This window comes from Dermacentor albipictus, chromosome 6 (genome assembly GCF_038994185.2).
Source record: "Dermacentor albipictus isolate Rhodes 1998 colony chromosome 6, USDA_Dalb.pri_finalv2, whole genome shotgun sequence".
Classification (NCBI taxonomy): Eukaryota; Metazoa; Arthropoda; class Arachnida; order Ixodida; family Ixodidae; genus Dermacentor; species Dermacentor albipictus.
Window position 1 is genome coordinate 4,198,139 of NC_091826.1, and position 27,188 is coordinate 4,225,326.

General features: G+C 50.4%; 1 protein-coding gene across 4 annotated transcripts in view; it reads right to left on the reverse strand.

Annotated features, from left to right (window-relative positions):
* Nucleotides 1–822: 822 nt before the first annotated feature.
* Nucleotides 823–27,188, reverse strand: part of LOC135921807 (probable phytanoyl-CoA dioxygenase) — an 87,451-nt gene continuing 61,085 nt past the window's right edge. For all 4 annotated transcript variants that reach the window (XM_065456137.1, XM_065456140.1, XM_065456141.1 and 1 more), the window contains one exon: nt 823–1,034. In XM_065456137.1, the coding sequence (XP_065312209.1) occupies nt 981–1,034 (54 nt within the window). In that variant the 3' untranslated portion in view covers nt 823–980. The remainder of the gene's footprint in view (nt 1,035–27,188) is intronic.

Here is a 27,188-nt window from a genome sequence, read left to right on the forward strand (position 1 = left end):
CGGTAGCCACAGCCGGTTGTGATGTGGTGGTAGTACTGTAAACTGCACTCGTGCACAGGAAGTATCCACACCGAGCCACCGAATGGCAAGAACCATGATTACAAGCTTATTTTCGTTCACAGCCTATGCTTCTCATTTCTAAGAAAAATAATAGGCAAAGGAGAAGGTAGTGACTACAGCAACGGGGCCCGGCACTTTAACATCTGCGCTACAGTGACGGGGCCCGGTACTTTAACATCCACACTACGGTGACGGGGCCCGTCGCTTTAACAACAACACTACACCGACGGTTGTTTGCATAGAATGTTTGAAAGAAGTGCGGCCATTGATGTCGCTACAGTGTTGACGTAAAGTGCCGGTCCCGTCTCTGGTTAAGGAGACGGGCCCCGTCACTGCAGGGCCGAGGTTAAAGCGCCGGGCCCCGTCACTGTAGTGTATATGTTAAAGTACCGGGCCCCGTCACTGTACTACAGATGTTAAAGTGCCGGGCCCCGTCACTGTAGTACAGATGTTAAAGTGCCGGGCCCCGTCACTGTAGTCACTACCAAAGGAGAAACAGCAGAGGTACAAGTGTTTGTCTCGATTGAGGCTCGCATTCTGTCCTCTGCCTCCATGGTTGTATCCACATCACAAGATGCCTTAGTGCCACTTTGAAGTCTATATCCTGAGGCACTGCACCCTGAAGGTAGATGGTCTTCAATATCTACATGTCTATTAGTACCTCGTCAAATGGATTCACGAGTAGTGCCAAGCTGATCAGCATGAGCTTAGAAATCTTGTGACAGTGCTCCTGCAAATTCACAGTGAGAAAGACACAAAAAATGAAAACAATCCCATTCAACCCCATTTTATCTTACATGGTAAGAAGGTCCAAAAATAGAGCTGTAAATTGCCGGTGTTAAGCTCTCTGGTTATGACCAAGTGGTTCTTCTTGACTCCTTGAGCTATATATGTACCGCCACCACAGCACCATGTGAAACTTATAGGTTCCCCTGCTGGCCTCGAACATGGCGGGCCCTCAACTTCCACACATCCTGAAAAAAAGACAAAATAGGCTTTCAGACTCCTGCATTTATGTGAAATTGTGGAACTCTCAAAAGGTTCAAACAACTGTTTAGACAAGCAAACTGGCAACGAACGACAGTAATATACATAAGCACAGCAGTGAACATAAGTGTGTGCTATATGTATCAACCACTGCAGTTTTCATTGAAGTTCTTATGATACAGAAGAGCAGCAAGAGCTATGTCACCTTCAGCACATCAGGCAAGCAAAGAGAATAAACAGCACACTTGTACATCCCTGCAGAATTGCAGCTCGATTTCCAGCAAAGATGTTTCTTTTAAGCAGACACATTAAGAGGAAGCTTTAGCTCGGTGCCAACTTCAATATTTTTGCTCTAACACATGTAAAACGCAGAGATGCTCCCATGAGACAACTGCTACAGCTTCCTGAGTGAAATCTGTTGCATTTAAGAGAAAAAGTTACATCTTGACAACTGCACGAAAGAGAATGTTGATTTAGGGTCTCATATTTTATGAAACCTGCTGAACGTTGGTAAGTTTTTAAAATATTTAAGCACGTTTACAAATTCAGTACTCTACACCAAAAAAGGTTATCACAGTTTTGTAAACTGCATCTATTAGAGCACCTAAAGCTAAGAAATATGACATATTAAGTTACAGTGGACATAAAATTGTTACAATAGTTACGAAGCCCTACGCGCAAATCGATGGTGTGTTACAAAGTGGCATGTCAATTTTGTCTACTTTAGACATCTTAAAATGTGTAGTTTCTAGAATTGTGATATCAATATTTATTATGACGTTGAAAACGTGGTACCCGAGCTTTTTTTCAACCTCTATCTTTTTTTAAAATTTATGGTCTAAATAAACATTTGTTTCCTACAGTCACTAAATTTGACTTTTTTCTTCATGCAACAAATTTAATCAAATTCAGTGCAACTGTTTCTATGCATATACAGACAGGAACGCCCTAGGTAAAGCCAAGCCTGTGGCATGTTGCATGTTTCACATCCAAGCCTTGGGGTGGCGCCACCATCGAAACGACGACAGCGCACCGCCGGCAGCGGTATGCAAAACGCCAGCTAAGCCTTTATTATGTAAACTTTATTTGCAAGGCATCAAACCCGCACGTACAGAAAAACATTTCTATCTGAAATTATAAGTTTTCCGAAGCAAATTCAGCTTAAACGCTGAAAATTTTTGTAACATGACTTCTCGAATCGTTAACTGCGAGAGAACAGGCATTATGGACCAGAAGTCGAACATTCGCAACAGAATTCGCCCTTGTGAGAGCTACGTGTTTCTGCTTAAACAGAAAGCACTGGCTCAAATCAAGTTGCAGTTTATGAATATTGTGAACTAAGTGACGTGACATCTTCAGCTACAAAAGTGGAAGAACTTTATCAATATACCAGCGTGTGACGGCATTATGTGGTCGGATGTGTTTCTTCATTCAGTGGCGGACAGCTTGTGTTCACCAGAAATGTGTGGCAACACTGAACGTAGTATCTGTTTGCACATAAACAACTATGCATGTTACGCACCAGTATATCTTTGAAACGCTATTTATGTGCTTTTTATTTCATGTAAACATTGATGATGGTATAATAAAGCTGTTTATTAGGAGCAAGTTAGTGTGATTAGCGTCGTGATTTCTCTTGGCCTATGAAGCAGTGCCCACATTCAAAGGTAAATATGAATATATATATATATATATATATATATAAGTGAGTATATATCAAAGGTAAATAAGAATATATATATAGTGGGATATACCTGGCCAAAGCAAGTGGGCAGCGCAAAAGCAATAGCAGAAGCAGACGACGCTGGTGTCGGTCGTCTGCTGTGCAGTATTCCTCACAAGCGTCATTGCGCTTTCGATATGCATGTAACTTTCTAAGCAACTAACAATTATTCAGACGCCACCTGTCATCTCTAAATTTAGATTGTAAGGGAATAATATTCAAAACATTATCTATTATTAGTAAGTAAACATTTTTCTGGTATCAGTGCAACTACCGTTAGAATCCAGGCAGCGCTAGCGTCGCCTGCGATAAACAGCCCCATTGACCCTATGGGAATGTCACGGGCTTGGTAAAGCTTCCTCTTATTAAGGAGCACCAGTACAAGGCATGAGCATTGCACAGGGTGTGCACACGCCTTCAAGATCCCTTGAAATTGAAAAGTATGTTTTCAAGGCCCTCGAAAATCCAGAAATAATTTCTTCCCTCATAATATCTTAAATTTTGCAAGTAATAATGTCCAAGATCGATTACATAGCCTGCTTTGTATGGTGAATCGATGTGGAGCCGGCAAATTTCCCGTTCTAGAAACAATGGTACAGTCTAGCCAATTTATCACAATACAGTGGAGCCATGGTTACACGTCCCCCGGTATTGCGACGATCAAGGTTTTACAACAGATTAGCATAGTCCCGGCGAAGTCCCCATAGAAGCAACGCATTAAAGACCCCGGTTATCCGACGCAATTTCATGCTTAGCCAGCGTTATACGACAACCCTCGTGAAGCATGGGACGGAAGGCAGACGAAAGAAAAGTGCCGCGGGTCTCTTTCCTCGCTCCATCTCTCCGCATGCGGAGTGCTTGACACCACTCGCCCGGTTCGCTCGCTTTCTTTCCTGCATCGTCTCATCGTTTGTTTCTCTCTCCTCCACCAGCAGCCACCCGCAACGCTCGCTGTGCAAAAATAGTGCCTTTTCTTTTCCACAATCACTCTCTCCTTCTCTTCTCGGTGGCATCACCTCACCTTGCGTTGGGGAAGTGTTTCTCTCCCCCCCACCAGCGGCCACCCTTTTCTTCTCCACAATCACTTTCTCCCTCTCTTCTCAGTGGCATCGCCTCTCGTCGCGTGGGGAAGTGTTTCTCTCCCCCCCCCACCAGCGGCCGCCCTTTTCTTCTCCACAATCACTTTCTCCCTCTATTCTCAGTGGCATCGCCTCTCGTTAATTTTCGTTGGGGAAGTGTTTCTCTCCCCCCACCAGCAGCCGCCTGCGACATCCGCTGTGCTGAAATAGTGCCTTTTCTTTTCCACAATCACTTTCTCCCTCTCTTCTCGGTGGCATCACCTTTCGTTGCATTGGTTAAGTGTCTCTCTCCCCCCCCACCAGCGGCCGCCCTTTTCTTCTCCACAATCACTTTCTCCCTCTCTTCTCAGTGGCATCGCCTCTCGTTGCGTTGGGGAAGTGTTTCTCTCCCCCCCACCAGCGGCCGCTCTTTTCTTCTCCACAATAACTTTCTCCCTCTCTTCTCAGTGGCATCGCCTCTCGTTGCGTTGGGGAAGTGTTTCTCTCCCCCCCCCCACCAGCGGCCGCCCTTTTCTATTCCACAATCACTTTCTCCCTCTCTTCTCAGTGGCATCGCCTCTCGTTGCGTTGGGGAAGTGTTTCTCTCCCCCCCACCAGCGGCCGCCCTTTTCTTCTCCACAATCACTTTCTCCCTCTCTTCTCAGTGGCATCGCCTCTCGTTGCGTTGGGGAAGTGTTTCTCTCCCCCCCCACCAGCGGCCGCCCTTTTCTTCTCCACAATCACTTTCTCCCTCTCTTCTCAGTGGCATCGCCTCTCGTTGCGTTGGGGAAGTGTTTCTCTCCCCCCCACCAGCGGCCGCTCTTTTCTTCTCCACAATAACTTTCTCCCTCTCTTCTCAGTGGCATCGCCTCTCGTTGCGTTGGGGAAGTGTTTCTCTCCCCCCCCACCAGCGGCCGCCCTTTTCTTCTCCACAATCACTTTCTCCCTCTCTTCTCAGTGGCATCGCCTCTCGTTGCGTTGGGGAAGTGTTTCTCTCCCCCCCCACCAGCGGCCGCCCTTTTCTTCTCCACAATCACTTTCTCCCTCTCTTCTCAGTGGCATCGCCTCTCGTTGCGTTGGGGAAGTGTTTCTCTCCCCCCCACCAGCGGCCGCTCTTTTCTTCTCCACAATAACTTTCTCCCTCTCTTCTCAGTGGCATCGCCTCTCGTTGCGTTGGGGAAGTGTTTCTCTCCCCCCACCAGCGGCCGCCCTTTTCTTCTCCACAATCACTTTCTCCCTCTCTTCTCAGTGGCATCGCCTCTCGTCGCGTGGGGAAGTGTTTCTCTCCCCCCCCACCAGCGGCCGCCCTTTTCTTCTCCACAATCACTTTCTCCCTCTATTCTCAGTGGCATCGCCTCTCGTTGCGTTGGGGAAGTGTTTCTCTCCCCCCACCAGCGGCCGCTCTTTTCTTCTCCACAATAACTTTCTCCCTCTCTTCTCAGTGGCATCGCCTCTCGTCGCGTGGGGAAGTGTTTCTCTCCCCCCCCCACCAGCGGCCGCCCTTTTCTTCTCCACAATCACTTTCTCCCTCTCTTCTCAGTGGCATCGCCTCTCGTCGCGTGGGGAAGTGTTTCTCTCCCCCCCCCACCAGCGGCCGCCCTTTTCTTCTCCACAATCACTTTCTCCCTCTATTCTCAGTGGCATCGCCTCTCGTTAATTTTCGTTGGGGAAGTGTTTCTCTCCCCCCCACCAGCAGCCGCCTGCGACATCCGCTGTGCTGAAATAGTGCCTTTTCTTTTCCACAATCACTTTCTCCCTCTCTTCTCAGTGGCATCACCTCTCGTTGCGTTGGGGAAGTGTTTCTCTCCCCCCACCAGCGGCCGCTCTTTTCTTCTCCACAATAACTTTCTCCCTCTCTTCTCAGTGGCATCGCCTCTCGTTGCGTTGGGGAAGTGTTTCTCTCCCCCCCACCAGCGGCCGCCCTTTTCTTCTCCACAATCACTTTCTCCCTCTCTTCTCAGTGGCATCGCCTCTCGTTGCGTTGGGGAAGTGTTTCTCTCCCCCCCCACCAGCGGCCGCCCTTTTCTTCTCCACAATCACTTTCTCCCTCTCTTCTCAGTGGCATCGCCTCTCGTTGCGTTGGGGAAGTGTTTCTCTCCCTCCCCACCAGCGGCCGCCCTTTTCTTCTCCACAATCACTTTCTCCCTCTCTTCTCAGTGGCATCGCCTCTCGTTGCGTTGGGGAAGTGTTTCTCTCCCCCCCACCAGCGGCCGCTCTTTTCTTCTCCACAATAACTTTCTCCCTCTCTTCTCAGTGGCATCGCCTCTCGTTGCGTTGGGGAAGTGTTTCTCTCCCCCCCCCACCAGCGGCCGCCCTTTTCTTCTCCACAATCACTTTCTCCCTCTCTTCTCAGTGGCATCGCCTCTCGTTGCGTTGGGGAAGTGTTTCTCTCCCCCCCCACCAGCGGCCGCCCTTTTCTTCTCCACAATCACTTTCTCCCTCTCTTCTCAGTGGCATCGCCTCTCGTCGCGCGGGGAAGTGTTTCTCTCCCCCCCCCCACCAGCGGCCGCCCTTTTCTTCTCCACAATCACTTTCTCCCTCTCTTCTCAGTGGCATCGCCTCTCGTTGCGTTGGGGAAGTGTTTCTCTCCCCCCCCCCACCAGCGGCCACCCTTTCCTTCTCCACAATCACTTTCTCCCTCTCTTCTCAGTGGCATCGCCTCTCGTCGCGTGGGGAAGTGTTTCTCTCCCCCCCCCCCCACCAGCGGCCGCCCTTTTCTTCTCCACAATAACTTTCTCCCTCTCTTCTCAGTGGCATCGCCTCTCGTCGCGTGGGGAAGTGTTTCTCTCTCCCCCCACCAGCGGCCGCCCTTTTCTTCTCCACAATCACTTTCTCCCTCTCTTCTCAGTGGCATCGCCTCTCGTCGCGTGGGGAAGTGTTTCTCTCCCCCCCCACCAGCGGCCGCCCTTTTCTTCTCCACAATCACTTTCTCCCTCTATTCTCAGTGGCATCGCCTCTCGTTAATTTTCGTTGGGGAAGTGTTTCTCTCCCCCCCACCAGCAGCCGCCTGCGACATCCGCTGTGCTGAAATAGTGCCTTTTCTTTTCCACAATCACTTTCTCCCTCTCTTCTCAGTGGCATCACCTCTCGTTGCGTTGGGGAAGTGTTTCTCTCCCCCCCACCAGCGGCCGCTCTTTTCTTCTCCACAATAACTTTCTCCCTCTCTTCTCAGTGGCATCGCCTCTCGTTGCGTTGGGGAAGTGTTTCTCTCCCCCCACCAGCGGCCGCCCTTTTCTTCTCCACAATCACTTTCTCCCTCTCTTCTCAGTGGCATCGCCTCTCGTTGCGTTGGGGAAGTGTTTCTCTCCCCCCCCACCAGCGGCCGCCCTTTTCTTCTCCACAATCACTTTCTCCCTCTCTTCTCAGTGGCATCGCCTCTCGTTGCGTTGGGGAAGTGTTTCTCTCCCCCCCCACCAGCGGCCGCCCTTTTCTTCTCCACAATCACTTTCTCCCTCTCTTCTCAGTGGCATCGCCTCCCGTTGCGTTGGGGAAGTGTTTCTCTCCCCCCCACCAGCGGCCGCTCTTTTCTTCTCCACAATAACTTTCTCCCTCTCTTCTCAGTGGCATCGCCTCTCGTTGCGTTGGGGAAGTGTTTCTCTCCCCCCCCACCAGCGGCCGCCCTTTTCTTCTCCATAATCACTTTCTCCCTCTCTTCTCAGTGGCATCGCCTCTCGTCGCGTGGGGAAGTGTTTCTCTCCCCCCCCCACCAGCGGCCTCCCTTTTCTTCTCCACAATCACTTTCTCCCTCTCTTCTCAGTGGCATCGCCTCTCGTCGCGTGGGGAAGTGTTTCTCTCCCCCCCCACCAGCGGCCGCCCTTTTCTTCTCCACAATCACTTTCTCCCTCTCTTCTCAGTGGCATCGCCTCTCGTTGCGTTGGGGAAGTGTTTCTCTCCCCCCCACCAGCGGCCACCCTTTCCTTCTCCACAATCACTTTCTCCCTCTCTTCTCAGTGGCATCGCCTCTCGTTAATTTTCGTTGGGGAAGTGTTTCTCTCCCCCCACCAGCAGCCGCCTGCGACATCCGCTGTGCTGAAATAGTGCCTTTTCTTTTCCACAATCACTTTCTCCCTCTCTTCTCGGTGGCATCACCTTTCGTTGCATTGGTTAAGTGTCTCTCTCCCCCCCCACCAGCGGCCGCCCTTTTCTTCTCCACAATCACTTTCTCCCTCTCTTCTCAGTGGCATCGCCTCTCGTTGCGTTGGGGAAGTGTTTCTCTCCCCCCCACCAGCGGCCGCTCTTTTCTTCTCCACAATAACTTTCTCCCTCTCTTCTCAGTGGCATCGCCTCTCGTTGCGTTGGGGAAGTGTTTCTCTCCCCCCCCCCACCAGCGGCCGCCCTTTTCTATTCCACAATCACTTTCTCCCTCTCTTCTCAGTGGCATCGCCTCTCGTTGCGTTGGGGAAGTGTTTCTCTCCCCCCCACCAGCGGCCGCCCTTTTCTTCTCCACAATCACTTTCTCCCTCTCTTCTCAGTGGCATCGCCTCTCGTTGCGTTGGGGAAGTGTTTCTCTCCCCCCCCACCAGCGGCCGCCCTTTTCTTCTCCACAATCACTTTCTCCCTCTCTTCTCAGTGGCATCGCCTCTCGTTGCGTTGGGGAAGTGTTTCTCTCCCCCCCACCAGCGGCCGCTCTTTTCTTCTCCACAATAACTTTCTCCCTCTCTTCTCAGTGGCATCGCCTCTCGTTGCGTTGGGGAAGTGTTTCTCTCCCCCCCCACCAGCGGCCGCCCTTTTCTTCTCCACAATCACTTTCTCCCTCTCTTCTCAGTGGCATCGCCTCTCGTTGCGTTGGGGAAGTGTTTCTCTCCCCCCCCACCAGCGGCCGCCCTTTTCTTCTCCACAATCACTTTCTCCCTCTCTTCTCAGTGGCATCGCCTCTCGTTGCGTTGGGGAAGTGTTTCTCTCCCCCCCACCAGCGGCCTTTCTTTTCTTCTCCACAATAACTTTCTCCCTCTCTTCTCAGTGGCATCGCCTCTCGTTGCGTTGGGGAAGTGTTTCTCTCCCCCCACCAGCGGCCGCCCTTTTCTTCTCCACAATCACTTTCTCCCTCTCTTCTCAGTGGCATCGCCTCTCGTCGCGTGGGGAAGTGTTTCTCTCCCCCCCCACCAGCGGCCGCCCTTTTCTTCTCCACAATCACTTTCTCCCTCTATTCTCAGTGGCATCGCCTCTCGTTGCGTTGGGGAAGTGTTTCTCTCCCCCCCACCAGCGGCCGCTCTTTTCTTCTCCACAATAACTTTCTCCCTCTCTTCTCAGTGGCATCGCCTCTCGTCGCGTGGGGAAGTGTTTCTCTCCCCCCCCCCACCAGCGGCCGCCCTTTTCTTCTCCACAATCACTTTCTCCCTCTCTTCTCAGTGGCATCGCCTCTCGTCGCGTGGGGAAGTGTTTCTCTCCCCCCCCCACCAGCGGCCGCCCTTTTCTTCTCCACAATCACTTTCTCCCTCTATTCTCAGTGGCATCGCCTCTCGTTAATTTTCGTTGGGGAAGTGTTTCTCTCCCCCCCACCAGCAGCCGCCTGCGACATCCGCTGTGCTGAAATAGTGCCTTTTCTTTTCCACAATCACTTTCTCCCTCTCTTCTCAGTGGCATCACCTCTCGTTGCGTTGGGGAAGTGTTTCTCTCCCCCCACCAGCGGCCGCTCTTTTCTTCTCCACAATAACTTTCTCCCTCTCTTCTCAGTGGCATCGCCTCTCGTTGCGTTGGGGAAGTGTTTCTCTCCCCCCCACCAGCGGCCGCCCTTTTCTTCTCCACAATCACTTTCTCCCTCTCTTCTCAGTGGCATCGCCTCTCGTTGCGTTGGGGAAGTGTTTCTCTCCCCCCCCACCAGCGGCCGCCCTTTTCTTCTCCACAATCACTTTCTCCCTCTCTTCTCAGTGGCATCGCCTCTCGTTGCGTTGGGGAAGTGTTTCTCTCCCTCCCCACCAGCGGCCGCCCTTTTCTTCTCCACAATCACTTTCTCCCTCTCTTCTCAGTGGCATCGCCTCTCGTTGCGTTGGGGAAGTGTTTCTCTCCCCCCCACCAGCGGCCGCTCTTTTCTTCTCCACAATAACTTTCTCCCTCTCTTCTCAGTGGCATCGCCTCTCGTTGCGTTGGGGAAGTGTTTCTCTCCCCCCCCCACCAGCGGCCGCCCTTTTCTTCTCCACAATCACTTTCTCCCTCTCTTCTCAGTGGCATCGCCTCTCGTTGCGTTGGGGAAGTGTTTCTCTCCCCCCCCACCAGCGGCCGCCCTTTTCTTCTCCACAATCACTTTCTCCCTCTCTTCTCAGTGGCATCGCCTCTCGTCGCGCGGGGAAGTGTTTCTCTCCCCCCCCCACCAGCGGCCGCCCTTTTCTTCTCCACAATCACTTTCTCCCTCTCTTCTCAGTGGCATCGCCTCTCGTTGCGTTGGGGAAGTGTTTCTCTCCCCCCCCCCACCAGCGGCCACCCTTTCCTTCTCCACAATCACTTTCTCCCTCTCTTCTCAGTGGCATCGCCTCTCGTCGCGTGGGGAAGTGTTTCTCTCCCCCCCCCCACCAGCGGCCGCCCTTTTCTTCTCCACAATAACTTTCTCCCTCTCTTCTCAGTGGCATCGCCTCTCGTCGCGTGGGGAAGTGTTTCTCTCTCCCCCCACCAGCGGCCGCCCTTTTCTTCTCCACAATCACTTTCTCCCTCTCTTCTCAGTGGCATCGCCTCTCGTCGCGTGGGGAAGTGTTTCTCTCCCCCCCCCCCACCAGCGGCCGCCCTTTTCTTCTCCACAATCACTTTCTCCCTCTATTCTCAGTGGCATCGCCTCTCGTTAATTTTCGTTGGGGAAGTGTTTCTCTCCCCCCCACCAGCAGCCGCCTGCGACATCCGCTGTGCTGAAATAGTGCCTTTTCTTTTCCACAATCACTTTCTCCCTCTCTTCTCAGTGGCATCACCTCTCGTTGCGTTGGGGAAGTGTTTCTCTCCCCCCCACCAGCGGCCGCTCTTTTCTTCTCCACAATAACTTTCTCCCTCTCTTCTCAGTGGCATCGCCTCTCGTTGCGTTGGGGAAGTGTTTCTCTCCCCCCACCAGCGGCCGCCCTTTTCTTCTCCACAATCACTTTCTCCCTCTCTTCTCAGTGGCATCGCCTCTCGTTGCGTTGGGGAAGTGTTTCTCTCCCCCCCCACCAGCGGCCGCCCTTTTCTTCTCCACAATCACTTTCTCCCTCTCTTCTCAGTGGCATCGCCTCTCGTTGCGTTGGGGAAGTGTTTCTCTCCCCCCCCACCAGCGGCCGCCCTTTTCTTCTCCACAATCACTTTCTCCCTCTCTTCTCAGTGGCATCGCCTCCCGTTGCGTTGGGGAAGTGTTTCTCTCCCCCCCACCAGCGGCCGCTCTTTTCTTCTCCACAATAACTTTCTCCCTCTCTTCTCAGTGGCATCGCCTCTCGTTGCGTTGGGGAAGTGTTTCTCTCCCCCCCCACCAGCGGCCGCCCTTTTCTTCTCCATAATCACTTTCTCCCTCTCTTCTCAGTGGCATCGCCTCTCGTCGCGTGGGGAAGTGTTTCTCTCCCCCCCCCCACCAGCGGCCTCCCTTTTCTTCTCCACAATCACTTTCTCCCTCTCTTCTCAGTGGCATCGCCTCTCGTCGCGTGGGGAAGTGTTTCTCTCCCCCCCCACCAGCGGCCGCCCTTTTCTTCTCCACAATCACTTTCTCCCTCTCTTCTCAGTGGCATCGCCTCTCGTTGCGTTGGGGAAGTGTTTCTCTCCCCCCCACCAGCGGCCACCCTTTCCTTCTCCACAATCACTTTCTCCCTCTCTTCTCAGTGGCATCGCCTCTCGTCGCGTGGGGAAGTGTTTCTCTCCCCCCCACCAGCGGCCACCCTTTCCTTCTCCACAATCACTTTCTCCCTCTCTTCTCAGTGGCATCGCCTCTCGTCGCGTGGGGAAGTGTTTCTCTCCCCCCCACCAGCGGCCGCCCTTTTCTTCTCCACAATCACTTTCTCCCTCTATTCTCAGTGGCATCGCCTCTCGTTAATTTTCGTTGGGGAAGTGTTTCTCTCCCCCCCACCAGCAGCCGCCTGCGACATCCGCTGTGCTGAAATAGTGCCTTTTCTTTTCCACAATCACTTTCTCCCTCTCTTCTCAGTGGCATCGCCTCTCGTTGCGTTGGGGAAGTGTTTCTCTCCCCCCCCCACCAGCGGCCGCCCTTTTCTTCTCCACAATCACTTTCTCCCTCTCTTCTCAGTGGCATCGCCTCTCGTTGCGTTGGGGAAGTGTTTCTCTCCCCCCCACCAGCGGCCGCCCTTTTCTCCACAATCACTTTCTCCCTCTCTTCTCAGTGGCATCGCCTCTCGTTGCGTTGGGGAAGTGTTTCTCTCCCCCCCCACCAGCGGCCGCCCTTTTCTTCTCCACAATCACTTTCTCCCTCTCTTCTCAGTGGCATCGCCTCTCGTTGCGTTGGGGAAGTGTTTCTCTCCCCCCCCACCAGCGGCCGCCCTTTTCTTCTCCACAATCACTTTCTCCCTCTCTTCTCAGTGGCATCGCCTCTCGTTGCGTTGGGGAAGTGTTTCTCTCCCCCCCACCAGCGGCCGCTCTTTTCTTCTCCACAATAACTTTCTCCCTCTCTTCTCAGTGGCATCGCCTCTCGTTGCGTTGGGGAAGTGTTTCTCTCCCCCCACCAGCGGCCGCCCTTTTCTTCTCCACAATCACTTTCTCCCTCTCTTCTCAGTGGCATCGCCTCTCGTTGCGTTGGGGAAGTGTTTCTCTCCCCCCCACCAGCGGCCGCTCTTTTCTTCTCCACAATAACTTTCTCCCTCTCTTCTCAGTGGCATCGCCTCTCGTTGCGTTGGGGAAGTGTTTCTCTCCCCCCACCAGCGGCCGCCCTTTTCTTCTCCACAATAACTTTCTCCCTCTCTTCTCAGTGGCATCGCCTCTCGTCGCGTGGGGAAGTGTTTCTCTCCCCCCCCCCACCAGCGGCCGCCCTTTTCTTCTCCACAATCACTTTCTCCCTCTATTCTCAGTGGCATCGCCTCTCGTTAATTTTCGTTGGGGAAGTGTTTCTCTCCCCCCCACCAGCAGCCGCCTGCGACATCCGCTGTGCTGAAATAGTGCCTTTTCTTTTCCACAATCACTTTCTCCCTCTCTTCTCAGTGGCATCACCTCTCGTTGCGTTGGGGAAGTGTTTCTCTCCCCCCCACCAGCGGCCACCCTTTCCTTCTCCACAATCACTTTCTCCCTCTCTTCTCAGTGGCATCGCCTCTCGTCGCGTGGGGAAGTGTTTCTCTCCCCCCCACCAGCGGCCGCTCTTTTCTTCTCCACAATCACTTTCTCCCTCTCTTCTCAGTGGCATCGCCTCTCGTCGCGTGGGGAAGTGTTTCTTTCCCCCCCCACCAGCGGCCGCCCTTTTCTTCTCCACAATCACTTTCTCCCTCTCTTCTCAGTGGCATCGCCTCTCGTCGCGTGGGGAAGTGTTTCTCTCCCCCCACCAGCGGCCACCCTTTCCTTCTCCACAATCACTTTCTCCCTCTCTTCTCAGTGGCATCGCCTCTCGTCGCGTGGGGAAGTGTTTCTCTCCCCCCCCACCAGCGGCCACCCTTTCCTTCTCCACAATCACTTTCTCCCTCTCTTCTCAGTGGCATCGCCTCTCGTCGCGTGGGGAAGTGTTTCTCTCCCCCCCACCAGCGGCCACCCTTTCCTTCTCCACAATCACTTTCTCCCTCTCTTCTCAGTGGCATCGCCTCTCGTCGCGTGGGGAAGTGTTTCTCTCCCCCCCCCCCACCAGCGGCCGCCCTTTTCTTCTCCACAATCACTTTCTCCCTCTATTCTCAGTGGCATCGCCTCTCGTTAATTTTCGTTGGGGAAGTGTTTCTCTCCCCCCCACCAGCAGCCGCCTGCGACATCCGCTGTGCTGAAATAGTGCCTTTTCTTTTCCACAATCACTTTCTCCCTCTCTTCTCAGTGGCATCACCTCTCGTTGCGTTGGGGAAGTGTCTCTCTCCCCCCCACCAGCGGCCGCCCTTTTCTTCTCCACATTCACTTTCTCCCTCTCTTCTCAGTGGCATCGCCTCTCGTTGCGTTGGGGAGGTGTTTCTCTCCCCCCCCACCAGCAGCCGCCTGCGACATCCGCTGTGCTGAAATAGTGCCTTTTCTTGTCCGCAATCACTTTCTCCCTCTCTTCTCGGTGGCGTCGCCTCTCATCGCGTTAGGGAGGTGTTTCTCTCCCCACCACCAGCAGCCGCCCGCGACACCCGCTGTGCTGAAATAGCGCCTTTTCTTCTCCGCAATCACTTTCTTCCTCTCTTATCAGCAGCATCGCCTCTCGTCGCGTTGGGGAAGAGTTTCTCTTTTTCCAATTTCCCAGCAGCAGATCGCCGACAAGGTAGCGTGGATAGGCTTAGGTTTATCGCACGTGTTTGTCGTAATCTTAGTGACCAGCGTTCAGCGGAGGTTTTGAGTTGTGTGGAGCAACGCGACGCACGACGTCCCGAAAGCGGACAGTTCTGTCGCTGAGCGATAAGCTGAATATTATCAAGGAAGCGGAAAAGCGGCATGGAACCATGAAAGCCAGCACTGCCGGGGACATTAAGATACCCAAATCTTCGCTGAAGACGATCCTGGCAAACAAACCGGTGATATCGCAGAATGCCAACAAGTTCGGGCTCAAGCGGAAAGCAGCAAAAGAAGGACAGCATGAGAAGTTAGAAAAAGTTCTCGTCAAGTGGCTGCATCAAGCACGGAGCTCTGCGATCAATGTTGACGGCGCCATTCTAAAAGAAAAGGCGGACCTTGTGGCATTGCATATGGGCATCGACGACTTTCAGGCATCGAACGGGTGGTTGGATCACTTTAAATTCCAAACAGGATTGTTTACAGCCGCGCCTGCGGAGAAAGCACTTCCGTAGACGTTTCGATGGGGAACGAGTGGATGGAGTCACTGCAGGAGACAATTACTGCATGCAAGCCCTGCGACGTTTTCAACACCGATGAGAGCAGTACTTTTTACCATATGCAGCCTAACAAACCCTTGCATTTTAAGGGTGATAGCTGTCATGGTGGCAAGCATAGTAAAGAGCAGGTGACAGCACTATTCTGTGCTAACAAGGATGGTTCCGAGAGGCTGCCGGTGCTCGTTGTTGGAAAGTTTGCAAAGCCATGGTGCTTTAAGAACTTGAAGACACTGCCGTGCAGCTACAACTTCAGCAAAAAGGTGTGAATGACATCTTTGCTCTTCAGCAATTTTTTGCAGCAGCTGGATAACAAAATGGGTGCTAAGGCGAGAGAAATATTGCTTTTTGTGGACAGCGCACCATGCCACCCACCCGATATGTCCGGCATAAGGAACATAAAGGTTTTTTCCCCCGCCCAACTGCACAAGCCGGCTGCAGCTGCTGGATGCCGGCATCAAGTGTGTCGAGCAAGGGTACCGGAAACGGTTAGTGCAGCGTCGGCTGACGGCTATGGAGTGCAGCGAGTCGGGAAAAAAAGATCACTGTGCTCGACGCCATGCATTTTATTGCCAGTTCATGGAACGCAGTGTCACAATCGCTAATTCGTTGAAGCACTGTGGCTTTAAGTGAGAGACTGCCCCCTCTGCTGGGGACGCAACAACGTCGATGCCGCTCGAGGCCAATGCAGGCTTCGCCGACTATGATTTCGAGGGTTTAAACCTCACCATGACCTTCGCTGAGTACGTGGAGGCCAACCACAACATTGCGATCTGCAGTGAGGTGTCGCTAGATGACGCCATCAAGGAGGCTTTGCCTAGTGCCGACACCACTGCGACATCGGACAAGGACAATGACGATGCCACAGATGCTGTGCCTGTGCCTACCACGTTCGCCGAGGTGCTAAGGCACATAGACTGCATCCAGAACTTCATCTCTTCAGCGCGCCGCCACAGAAGAGCTCCTTTTGGACGTTACCGAACTTGAGCGAAAGCTTTTGGTTCAAGGATCAAACAAGGTTCAAAAGAAACTTACCGACTTCTTTTTAAAGTTCACACTGGCTGGCAGGAATCGCGGCAGTGGAGGGGCATAAAGGTTCGTTTGAATAAAGCATGATTGGTACCTGTACTGCAGCATTAATTCTTATCGCATTTACTTTTTTGGTAATTTGGGTTTCCAAGCCCTGCAGAGTATGTTAGTAGTTTACATGGAAGTTTCTCGTAAATCTGTTGGGTGAAGTAAGTAGTATTTTTATAGGCATAATTTATGTTACGATTTTACGACGCCCACATTTTACGACGATTTTTCTCAGTCAATCGGGATTGCACTGTAGTCATTTTAGCACATATCTTGTGTGTTCCATGTAAAATAAACCGCTTACTACAATGCTCCCATGCCATGTTATTGGTTATAACAATGAAATCGGGCTGCTGGTTGAACTTGCCAAAAACCGGAAAAAGGAAAGTTAAATCCTTCGTGGAGAAAAGTGAAGCGCTGTACCCGCCTGTGTGCCTGCCTTCGTCACACCCTCGCGCATCTCCCTTCCACTCCTTCAATATCGGCACTGTCAAGACAGGTGACGCATCTCTCGCATTTTTTTTTCGGGGTTTTGCTTTCTTTCTCCTTTCAGCACAGACATCCAGCAGCCAGATGTAATTGTTATAGCCAATAATGCGGCTTGGGAATTTTATAACATGCGGTTTATTTTACCATAGAACAGACACACAAGAAGTTCAAGGTGCCAGAGCTGCTCAAACTTGCATCTGAGTATTGCTAAAACCGGTATTGCTACAAGTGGGTTCGACTGTACTTCTTTCAAATTAGAAAGTTTCAGTGTTTGTCCCCTCTGCTTTTGGCACCTGAATAATGCTGGAAGTGGTTTTACTGTATAAAAACTTAAAGCTGGCACAAGTGTGTTCCACTTCATACAACTGGTGCAGAAGTGGAAAGCTCCACAGTGGGCGAGAATCACCGGCACTTCCGTGCTGGTTTACCTCCCGCATTTACGCTGCTTTCTTCAGCCTAGCTAGGGGTCAAGGCTGGACATTTCCAATAACTTTCTGGGTCTCTAGTGCAATAAAGCTATCCATAGTGTTAAAAACCCTTATAGTAAAGAATCGCTACATAGGATGCTGTCTGACATCCTTGAAGAAACTTTGATGGGGCATTGAAAGTACTTGAATACCCTTGAATTTTTTTTCTCTGAAACCTGTGCCTCTGATTTTAGACAAGAGCCTTGTGTAGATTACACATTGGTGGCCGTGCCCACAAAGTACCAAACTACTGCACAGCCTGAAGACAGCTGAAATTTCAAACTAAAGCCCTGTGTGCCCTTCCTTTTGAAGAAGCCCCGCTTCCAGCAAGGGCATATATGGAAACACTTCTATGTCATCTGCACTAGTGGCAACGTCACTGATTATGGCACATGACTTCGGTAAATCATCCAATGCAGAACGCACAGAACCACCACAGGTAGTGCACTGCACAGCAAAAAAAAGAAAAAAAAAATTAAGTGGGGCTCGTGACATAAATGTGACACAGTTGCTCAGCTCCAGTAAGGGAAAATGCAGAGAAAGAATGCCACTGGCAGGCACTAGTCAAAGCAAAAGGGGGCAAACTGTGTATGTTAGCAGTGAAGCTTGCCTACTAGCAGCATGGAGATGGCACATTAAAATTGCCAGTACATCATCTAATAATGAACCAATTGGAAAAATTCTTGGGATAACACACTCCATGGTCTTTTAGAACTTGCAGTGTATAACCAATATTTCAGGCGAGGCCTGGTGAGGAAACTCTCAACACTTCAATTGCCTGTAATTAAACCACTCAACATGACTCGTGTAACATGGACCCTATTTAATTCAAATTTAGAAAATATGTGCATAAAGCTTGTACCACGCTGTAATTAACCCATGTGTGCACGTTAAAATGAGCGTCAGTCACAATTCACCTCCCATATTTTCACCAAACATGAACTCCATGTCACTCGGTTCTCAGAGAGCAGCGAGCACTCTATGCACTTCATATAATGGCTGAAAATAGGGAAGGACGAGCATTCAGAAAATGAGTATTTATTTATTTATTTATTTATTTATTTATTTATTGAGTACCTGCATTGTCTTAGAAGGCATTACAGCAGGGGGGTACATACATACCTACATCAGTTGACACTCATTTCAACACACAAAACGCGGTAAAACGTTTCATTACATTGTATACCAACAATATTTGACGGGAGAGCATTCCACTCCCTCGTGTTCCTGTAAAAAAATTCATAACGTAAGGTGTCACCCTTAAAAGGAAATTCATGGAGTTTCAAGGCATGGCCTCTTCTACGGGAAATGTACGATGGTAATTTAATATATTTGTTCCTGTCGATGCCTATTTTAGAATAGTAAACACTGTGAAAAAATTTGAGTTTGAGGCACTTTCTTCTATCCTTTAGATCTTGCCAATGAAGTCTGTGCTTGCCTTCGGTAATACTGAGGTTTTTGTCGTAATTACCAAGAACGAATTGAACCGCCCTATTCTGAATTTTTTCAAGTAAATCGACTAACTGACACGTATAAGGATCCCAGCAAATGCAAGTGTACTCAAGTACTGAACGTACGTGAGTAAAATACAGCTGTTCTTTCAATTTACTAGGTAATTGGCCAAAATTTCGACGGAGGAAGCCCAACTTTCGTGCCGCCTTCTTTCTTACCTCCTGTACATGCCTGTTCCACCTTAAATCCGAGGTAAACCAAACTCCCAAGTATTTACATTCCGTAACCCTGCTTAGAGTAACGCTATTTAATTTGTACTCGTATGTCTTGTGTGAATGTTTCCTTGTAAAGGTGATGTTTAAACATTTTGAAATGTTAAGTGACATTTCCCATTTCGCACACCAAGTTGAAAGTTTGTCTAAATCACTCTGAAGTGCATAAAAATCGGAATCACTATCAATAACCCTATATACTACGCAGTCGTCTGCAAACATCCTGAAAGATGACATAATACCACTAGTGATATCACTTATATATAATCAAAACAAGAGGGGCCCCAACACAGAGCCTTGGGGTACTCCAGAGGTCACTGCAGCAAGATCAGAGGAGATGCCATTGAGAACCACAGACTGTTGTCCATGTGAAAGATATTCAGATATCCATGCAATTACCTTTTTGTGCAACCTGTAGGCGTGTAATTTGTTATTAAGTAGGTCGTGAGCCACAACGTCAAATGCTTTACGAAAATCTAGAAAGATGCAATCAATTGGATGACAATGGATGACAATGTTTTCTCCACATATTCTTTTGAAGAGAACTTATATGAGTTTAGTGAACACAAAGATGATCTTAGTGCAAAGAAGGAATCCATTCTGCCTTCAGATGACCTGCAAATGTCTTCAGATAAGAGCACTGAAGAAAGTCGCAATGAGGACTCCAGAGAAAATAGCTTCTGCGGTGATCACTCACAATGCGATGCTGGCTGGAGATTATACACTGCAGAAGAGACTAACACTGTATAACCTCCTCAGTGTCCTTATTTGTGCCATGCTTTAGTCGCATGAAAACCATCCAAAGTCACTGGGAACTAGTGATCAACTAAGCCATTTGGTGTAATCACTGAGGTCCAGAATCACCGAGTGAAAGCAGTAAACAAAGAAAAGAAAAGCTATTGTAATGAAGCAGATGTGCCTTGTGTTTCCGATAGCAGCTCGGACATGACGACGATGACCCCTGCTGTGATTAGCAAGAGAGCTCGAGCTGTTCGTTGCTGCTAGGCTGCTGTTTATTTCCTGCTCCTCACCTTTAATTAAACATCATTACATTTGGTGGAGATTGCTGGAATCCTTCAAGTCACCCTGGAGCTCCGCAACTGTACGTTGCCCACCGTCACCATTACTGATGCGACCTACGCACCGACTGTACCCATGGCTGCTCCTGCCACTTGTGCCAGTGTTCTCCATCAGCGCGACGACCCGGCCATCTTTTGTGGGACCGGAAAACATGACATCGAAGACTGGCTGTCCTATAAACGTGTAAGCGCTCACAATAAGTGGGACGATCAGTCTAAACTGAATAACGTCATATTTTACCTGGCTGACGTCACAAATCTATGGTTCAAGAATCCCGAATTTGACATTTCAAGTCGGTCCGCTTTCAAGACACCTTTCGCTGTAGTGTTTGGCCGCCCCGCTGTCCGCAAGCTACATGCCGAACAGTGTCTACACCAGCAAGCACAGCAACCAGGCGAGACTTTCGCACGCTATATTGAGGATGTCTTGGATCTCTGCAGCCATGTTAATCCAATGATGGCGGAAGACGAGAAGATCAGCCATATTATGAAGGGTATTGAGGACGACGCGTTTCAAATGCTGCTGGCTAAGCGTCCAACCAGCATCGCCGTACTCTTCAACCTTTGTCAAAGTTTCGATGAATTGCGCAGCCAACGTAAAATCGCCCGCCAAAATGTCTCACAGACTGACTCAGTCTCGGCCATTGCAGATGCCGCTGGCCATACCAATCCTTCTGCTCTTGTCCATCAGCTCAAGGATTTCATTTGCGAGGAAGTGGCCTGCCAGCTGTCGTTGCTCCCTCACAGCCAGGAGCCTGCCCCAACACTGCCTCCGCCCGTGCAACACGCCATCTGTGCCCAAATATCTGACGCACTAACCCCCGTTCGCCCGCCAGCTCCTGTGACAGCACCGCTCTCCTATGCTGACTACCTGCTGCTATTCGCCCCTCCAAAGGCATCGCTCTCTTATGCCGACTACCCGTCACGGGTCACACCTCCGCTGCTCATCTATGCTGCCGCTGCCGTACAGCCACCCCTACCATCATATTCCATCCCACCACCAATGCACCGGGTTCCCCCTGCTCCCGTTCCATGGCAGCCACCCCAGCTTCTTCATCAAGCCGACACATGGCGCATGCCAGACAACAGGCCTATTTGCTTCGCCTGTGACACTGCTGGTCACATTGCGCGCTTTTGTCGTTGTAACATGTCTTCGCACCGTGACGCTTTCGACCAGTTTCCCTACGCGCCACAACATATGCTGCCAAGGTGCCACTGACTCGCCGCTGAGACCCCTCGATTGTGACCGCCATTCAGACAGTCGCCGTTATCCGTCTCCACATTGACCATCTATGCGTCGTTGGCCACCTACTGCCAAGGGAAACTGACTAGCGCAGTTCCAGAGGCAAGAAGTGCAAGCTCATCGAACTTTCTAAGGCCTCAATTTTCACCGCAGAATGTCATTGACGTCCATGTCGAGAGTGCATCCACCCAAGCGCTTATCTGAACCGCGGCCGTCGTTTCCGTCATTCATGAAAATCTTTGTCGCAAGCTGAAAAAAGTCATGACCTCTCCATCTGGCATGGGACTCTGCACTGCTAGCGTGCAACGCATTCATCCTACAGCTGTATGCACCGCCCGTGTAGTCATCCAAGACATATTGTACATCGTTGAGCTTTTTGTGTTGCCCTCCTGTTCTCATGATCTCATCCTCGGGTGGGACTTCCTGTCACGTCATTGTGCCATCATCGATTGTTCTCGTGCGCCAAGTGGCCCTTTCGCTGCTATGTGACTCCCTATCGGTCGTCGTCAACCTCAGCGTTCACAAAGTCTGCGTTGATGATGATACTGATCTACCTCCGGAGACGTCGGTGCCTGTGACCTTGTCGTGTACTGCCGTGCCAGGCTTAACTGTAGTGTTCACGTCATCTCACATGCTTGCTCACCGTAAGGACTTATTTCTCCTGTTCGCCGTCCTCATTGTTAGGTCTGAATCTGCTTTGATACCCATCTGTAACCGGTATCCAGTGACCATACTGCACGGTGAGACCTTAGGATATGTGTAAGCTGTCACATGTATTAAAAACCCTGACGTTCATGATGGCGCTACCCGTTTACATCTGGACGCCATAACTTCCGTATCATCAACACCACCTTCAGCAGTTTTCGACAACGCCATCACCACAGATCTCTCGATGTCTCATCGCACTCAACTTCTTACTCTACTGAACGAGTTCATTTCTTTGTTTGACCGCAATGAACCATCCTTGGGTCGCACGACAAGTGTCTCTCACACTATCAACACCGGTTCCCATGCCCCCTTGTGACAGCGTGTGTATTGCGTTTCTGCAGAAGAGCGCAGATTTATCAAGGAACAAGTGGACGACATGCTGCAGCGCAGCATCATTCAGCCTTCTCAAAGGCCTTGGTCGTCACCTGTTGTTCTAGTGCAAAAAAAAAAAGATGGCACCATTCGGTTTTGTATCGATTATTGCCACCTCAACAGGGTTACAAGAAAAGACGTCTACCCACTGCCTCGGATCGACAATGCTCTTGACTGTCTGCAAGGTGCCGAATACTTCTCGTCTTTAGATCTCCGCTCCAGCTATTGGAAGGTTCCCATGGCTGAGGCTGACCGCTCAAAGACAGCTTTCATCACTCCCGATGGCCTGTACGAGTTTAACGTTATGCCTTTCGGGCTCTGCAATGCTCCCGATAACTTAGAACGCATGATTGATACCATCCTTCGTGGACACAAGTGGAAGACTATGTTACCAGGATGGCATAGTTGCTTCCTCACAGGATTTTCTGACACATCTCGCCTGTCTGCATGACATCCTGACCTGTCTCACTTCAGCTGGCCTACAGCTCAACCTCAAGAAGTGCAGTTTTGCTGCCCGAACATTAACTGTCTTGGGTCATGTCTCGAAAGACGGCATCCTTCCTGATCCTGACAAGCTTCACGCATTCGCCGAGTTTCTGAAGCCCGCATCAAGGCTCTGCGAAATTTCATAGGCCTGTGCTCTTATTTTTGACGCTTCGTGTGGAACTTCGCCTTTATTATCGCACCCTTGACAAAACTACTTACCGCAAGCAAAGGTATTTCCGCGTGGTCAACAGCACGCGTTGAAAGCCTTTGACAAGTTACGCGAGTTGCTGACTTCACCGAAGATTCTTCGCCATTACAACCCAACTGCGCTGACAGAGGTTCACACCGACGCTAGTGGGGTCGGCCTTGGGGCGGTCTTGGCCCAACGGAAAGCCACGAATGAATAATATGTCGTGGCTCATGCCAGCCGTACCCTTAAAGAAGCCGAGATGAATTACACCGTTACAGAGAAGGGATGCTTAGCCATTATTTGGGCATTGGGCAAGTTTCATCCTTATCTCTAGGGCCATCCTTTTAGCATCATCACTGACCATCACGCCCTTTGTTGGCTCTCCTCCATGAAAGACCTGTCGGGCCGCCTCGGCCATTGGGCGCTTCACCTGCAGGAATATGACATTTGTGTCATATACCGCTCTGATCGAAAGCATTCCGACGCTGATGCACTCTCTCGCTCACCGATGACACCTGATGTGGCTTCTCTTTCTGTTCCTTCTTCGACCTCAGACCTGTCACTACTGACCGCTATTGACATGCCCTCTGAGTAATGCAAGGACCCATCGCTTGCCCTGCTGCTCGACTATCTTGCCGCCCCATCGGTCGTTCCTTCAAAGTGAACGCTACGCTGTCAAGCAGCCCACTTTGCCATGCGAAACAACACCCTCTACCGCCACAACTATATGCCTGACGGTCGGAAATGGCTTCTGGCTATCCCTTGTCACATGCGCTCCAATATGTGTGCATACTTCTATGCTGACCCTCAAAGTGCCCATGCCGGCATCCTAAAAACCTTTACAAGGCTGCGTCAACTATATTACTGGCGTGGAATGCATTGGTTTGTGCAGCAGTACGTTCGATCATGCACCGCCTACCAACAAAGCAAAACACCCCCCCCCTGCGCCATACTGGCCTACTACAGCCACTACCGTACCCTTCTCGACCGTTCGACTGCGTAGGCATCGACCTCTATGGCCCACTCCCATACAGCGGATGTGGAAACGGCTGGATTAATGTTGGAGTGTATCACCTGACGTGCTACACCGAGACTGCGGTTCTTTCCACTGCGACCGCACCAGCCTTGCGATGTTCATTCTTCGCAACTTCGTCCTTCGCCACGGTGCTCCTTGAGAACTACTCAGCGATAGGGGTCGTGTCTCCTTGTCATAAGCGGTCCTACTGGTTTCCTTGTGTGGCTATGGATACACAAAGTGTCAACCAAGTTGACATTTCTAAATTCCCCGAGTTTTCCAGGTTTTCCCTGAGTGCCCTTGCAAAATTCCCTGAGTGATGCAGAACTATGTTTAATGTCAAGACGAGCTGGAACCATATCGCCCAATACTGTCCTCTCTAGTAAGCATATGAAAAAAATTAAAAAAACGACTTACTCCAATTTGAATACAAAGGAGTAGTCTTTATGTAATTCAAAAAGAGAATAGAAGGGAGGGCTTAGTAAAATGTCTAATATAATGTCTTGGAAAAAAATTGCAGATCAAGTCGGACATTTTCAAATACGAATAAAAAAGGAGATGCATACAAAAGCAAATATTTTCGAATATGGGCTATTTCTATCAACTGATAGCAAGCTCAGTGGTTCAAGGCGCGAACTTTGTCACAATTGAGATTCTCTCTCAACAGCTCGTAAGTCAACCTCAACTGTCCAGACATACTCTCAGCCCGCGCACGATGCCTTAGTGTTGTGTTTTACTACTTTAAAGAGTTTATTTTGGTTTGGACGAGGGACACCTGCATCTCGGCATCAGTCAACACTTTCTTTTTGAGCTGAAGATAGCGGCAGCACGCTTCCGTTCCCGTTCATTCCCAATGCGTCACTCGTTTCACTCCACCCCTCGTTTGCCCCACGGACCATCTGAAGCATCCTCTTGGTCAGTTGCACAGTCCACGTCCGATTTTTCGAACTCCCTAGGGGTCGGGAAAACGTCCGAAAAATCGGCCAGTTGGAAAAAATAAATGCATGTCATTTACTGCCCTTAAGGGCTCAAACCACCACAGGCACATTCAAAAACGCTCTGAAGGCACGTAGGTACACGTATTAGGCATATCGGTGTCGTGCTGTCACAAGAGATACCGGGTGCGCGCGTGTATAATTAAGGAATGCATACTGTGTCCCGTGGCAATAGCCCCTTCCAACGCTTGTTATGCTTCACTGCAATACTTTTGCATATGCTTCACCAAGTAACATTCATGTACAAAGGCGAAGCTGACTTTCGGGAACCGGCATTATGCAACGCGCCGTGCTTTCCAAGCTTCTAAGCCAATCGTGAGGACCAAAAAGGCGGAGTCGGTGCCATTGCTGACAGCAGCGAATTCTTTCAATGAAAAACAAGGCACCCAACGGCAAGAAGCTAAATAACGAACGTCAAAGCAGCTAGGTCTAGCGTTGCCACAGTGGTGGCTACGGCTGCCAGCGGATCTGCATGCGAGAGCGCCGGTTCGAGGCCGCGAGGTAATCAAAATGGCAGCGATGGTGACGTTTATTAATGCCGTTTCGGACCTGCGGTCACGGCAAAAAGTCCAGAAAATCGGACGGGGAACGTTTCTTGCGTCCAAAATTTGAGACATTCTGATATATTGACTCTATGGGGTACGTGGTCGTGCCGCGAAGCCGTCCAAGTTATCGGGCATACGGAAAGTCGGTCGTTGACTATACACTGGCAACTCCTCCAGCCAAGCCAGCATTACCATGACTTTCGACCCTTTCAATACAATCACAGCTAATTTTCCCTGATAGAGGCACAAATTCCCTGAGTTTTTCCAGACTACTCAAAATGCCTGAAAATTCCCGGTTTTCCCGGTTGGTAGACACCCTGATACAGCCTCACATGCCTGGCCTTTCTTCTAAAGTACTTGCGCGGTACCACGGTCTGTACCGGATCATCGGCGCCTCCTCCCTTGTGAGCTATATCGTTGAGCCTGTCACACCATCGCTGGACCTTTGTTGCCAAGGTCGGAAGACAGTGCATGTTAGCCGGCTGAAACCGTCGACCCCCTCATCTTCTCTGCTCCCCGAGTCGCCAGGATGGCTCCGTTTCACACCGGGGCCAATGTAATGAAGCAGGTGCGCCTCGTGTTTCCGATAGCAGCTCGGAGATGACGACGACCCATGCTGTGATTATCAAGAGAGCTCGGGCTGTTCTCTGCTGCTAGGCTGCTGTTTATCTGCTGCTCCTCACCTTTAATTAAACATCACTGCACTATTTATTCTGTGGTAATTTGATACTGAATTTTTTTGCCAAGACAAGAGAATCCGAGGGCATCTAAGCACTTCTTACCAGTTGTAAATGCGAAAGCGTTAATTAATTAGGTGGGCTTTGTGGCTGCTTCATGTCGTCACCTAGAAACCTGCTACTTCTTGCTATGCAGATGCTGTCTGCCATTCTCGCTCATCTGCTCCTTGCAGCTGGTGCGACTGCTTCTGCTCACACATCGCTGGCCTGTGGATTGCTGTGCTACGACTTTGCTCCGTCCACTATCCAGCTGACAACTGTCAACGTGTCAAGCTTCAACCCGCCGCTGTCTGCCTTCCTGTCGCCACTGCTGCTGAGCCTGGCCCTGGGTGGTGGATGGACAGCGCTATCGTCGCGAACATCAGCTACGCTGCTATAAATAAGCTGAAACTGTCAGCCGCGCTTCGTGGGCTTGGTGGCTACTTCTTGCTATGCAAGTTGGTGTATCACAAACCCTCTTTACTGAGAAGACTAGTAATTACTTCTTGCTGCAGCTACCAAGCCCATGTTGCTGCTGTGTGACCGTTGTTGAGTGTGCTCATGTTGTTCAGTTGTCGTTAGCTTTATCATCGGCTGATGTAGTCAAAACTACAAAAACTTTCAGCGAGCTAGTCAACGGTAATAAGCGAGGTGCAGGGACTAAAGAACCAACGATTCAGAACAGAGCGAACCCTATCTGACCTAGGTAGCTAAGAGAATGGCCGATATTGAAAAACATTACCATTCTCTGCCATCCCTCCAAGCCGAACTAGAACTTATAAAAAATAACACCATTCATACATGCCTAACAGATGATATTGAGGTGCATTTGGATAACGCCGAAAACGTGACGTAACAATAATTTTCTACGGCCTTCTAGATGCCAAGCCATCCGAATCGTATGCCGAATCTATGCAAATAATCATTCGACATTGCCATGACCACTCATGTATAGATATTAACCCTAAAGAAATCGACCGTGCGCATCACTTAGGCCACCACACAGGCGGGAGATGTAGGCCGATAATAGCAAAATTCACGTTCCACAAAATAAAAGACGGGATCTTTTCAAACTGATGTAAGTTGAAAGGAACGCCCTACAGCATAGGTGAGGATTTCTCACACAAGGTTCAGAACACCAGAAGTTACTTGGTCAAATTTGCAAGACAGAAATCAATTCCATTTTCTCTACATTGAACATCAGCTCAAAACGCTACGCTATCTATTCAATGAAACCTCAGAAACAGTGCGAGAAATCCAAAAGCAACCATATCAGCGTCAAGCAGTTATCGCCAGTTTTCACCCTAGACTGAAAGCGAACCTTTCTTTTTCCGTAATCTTCACTAACATTCAAAGTTTCATGCCCAAGCGGGA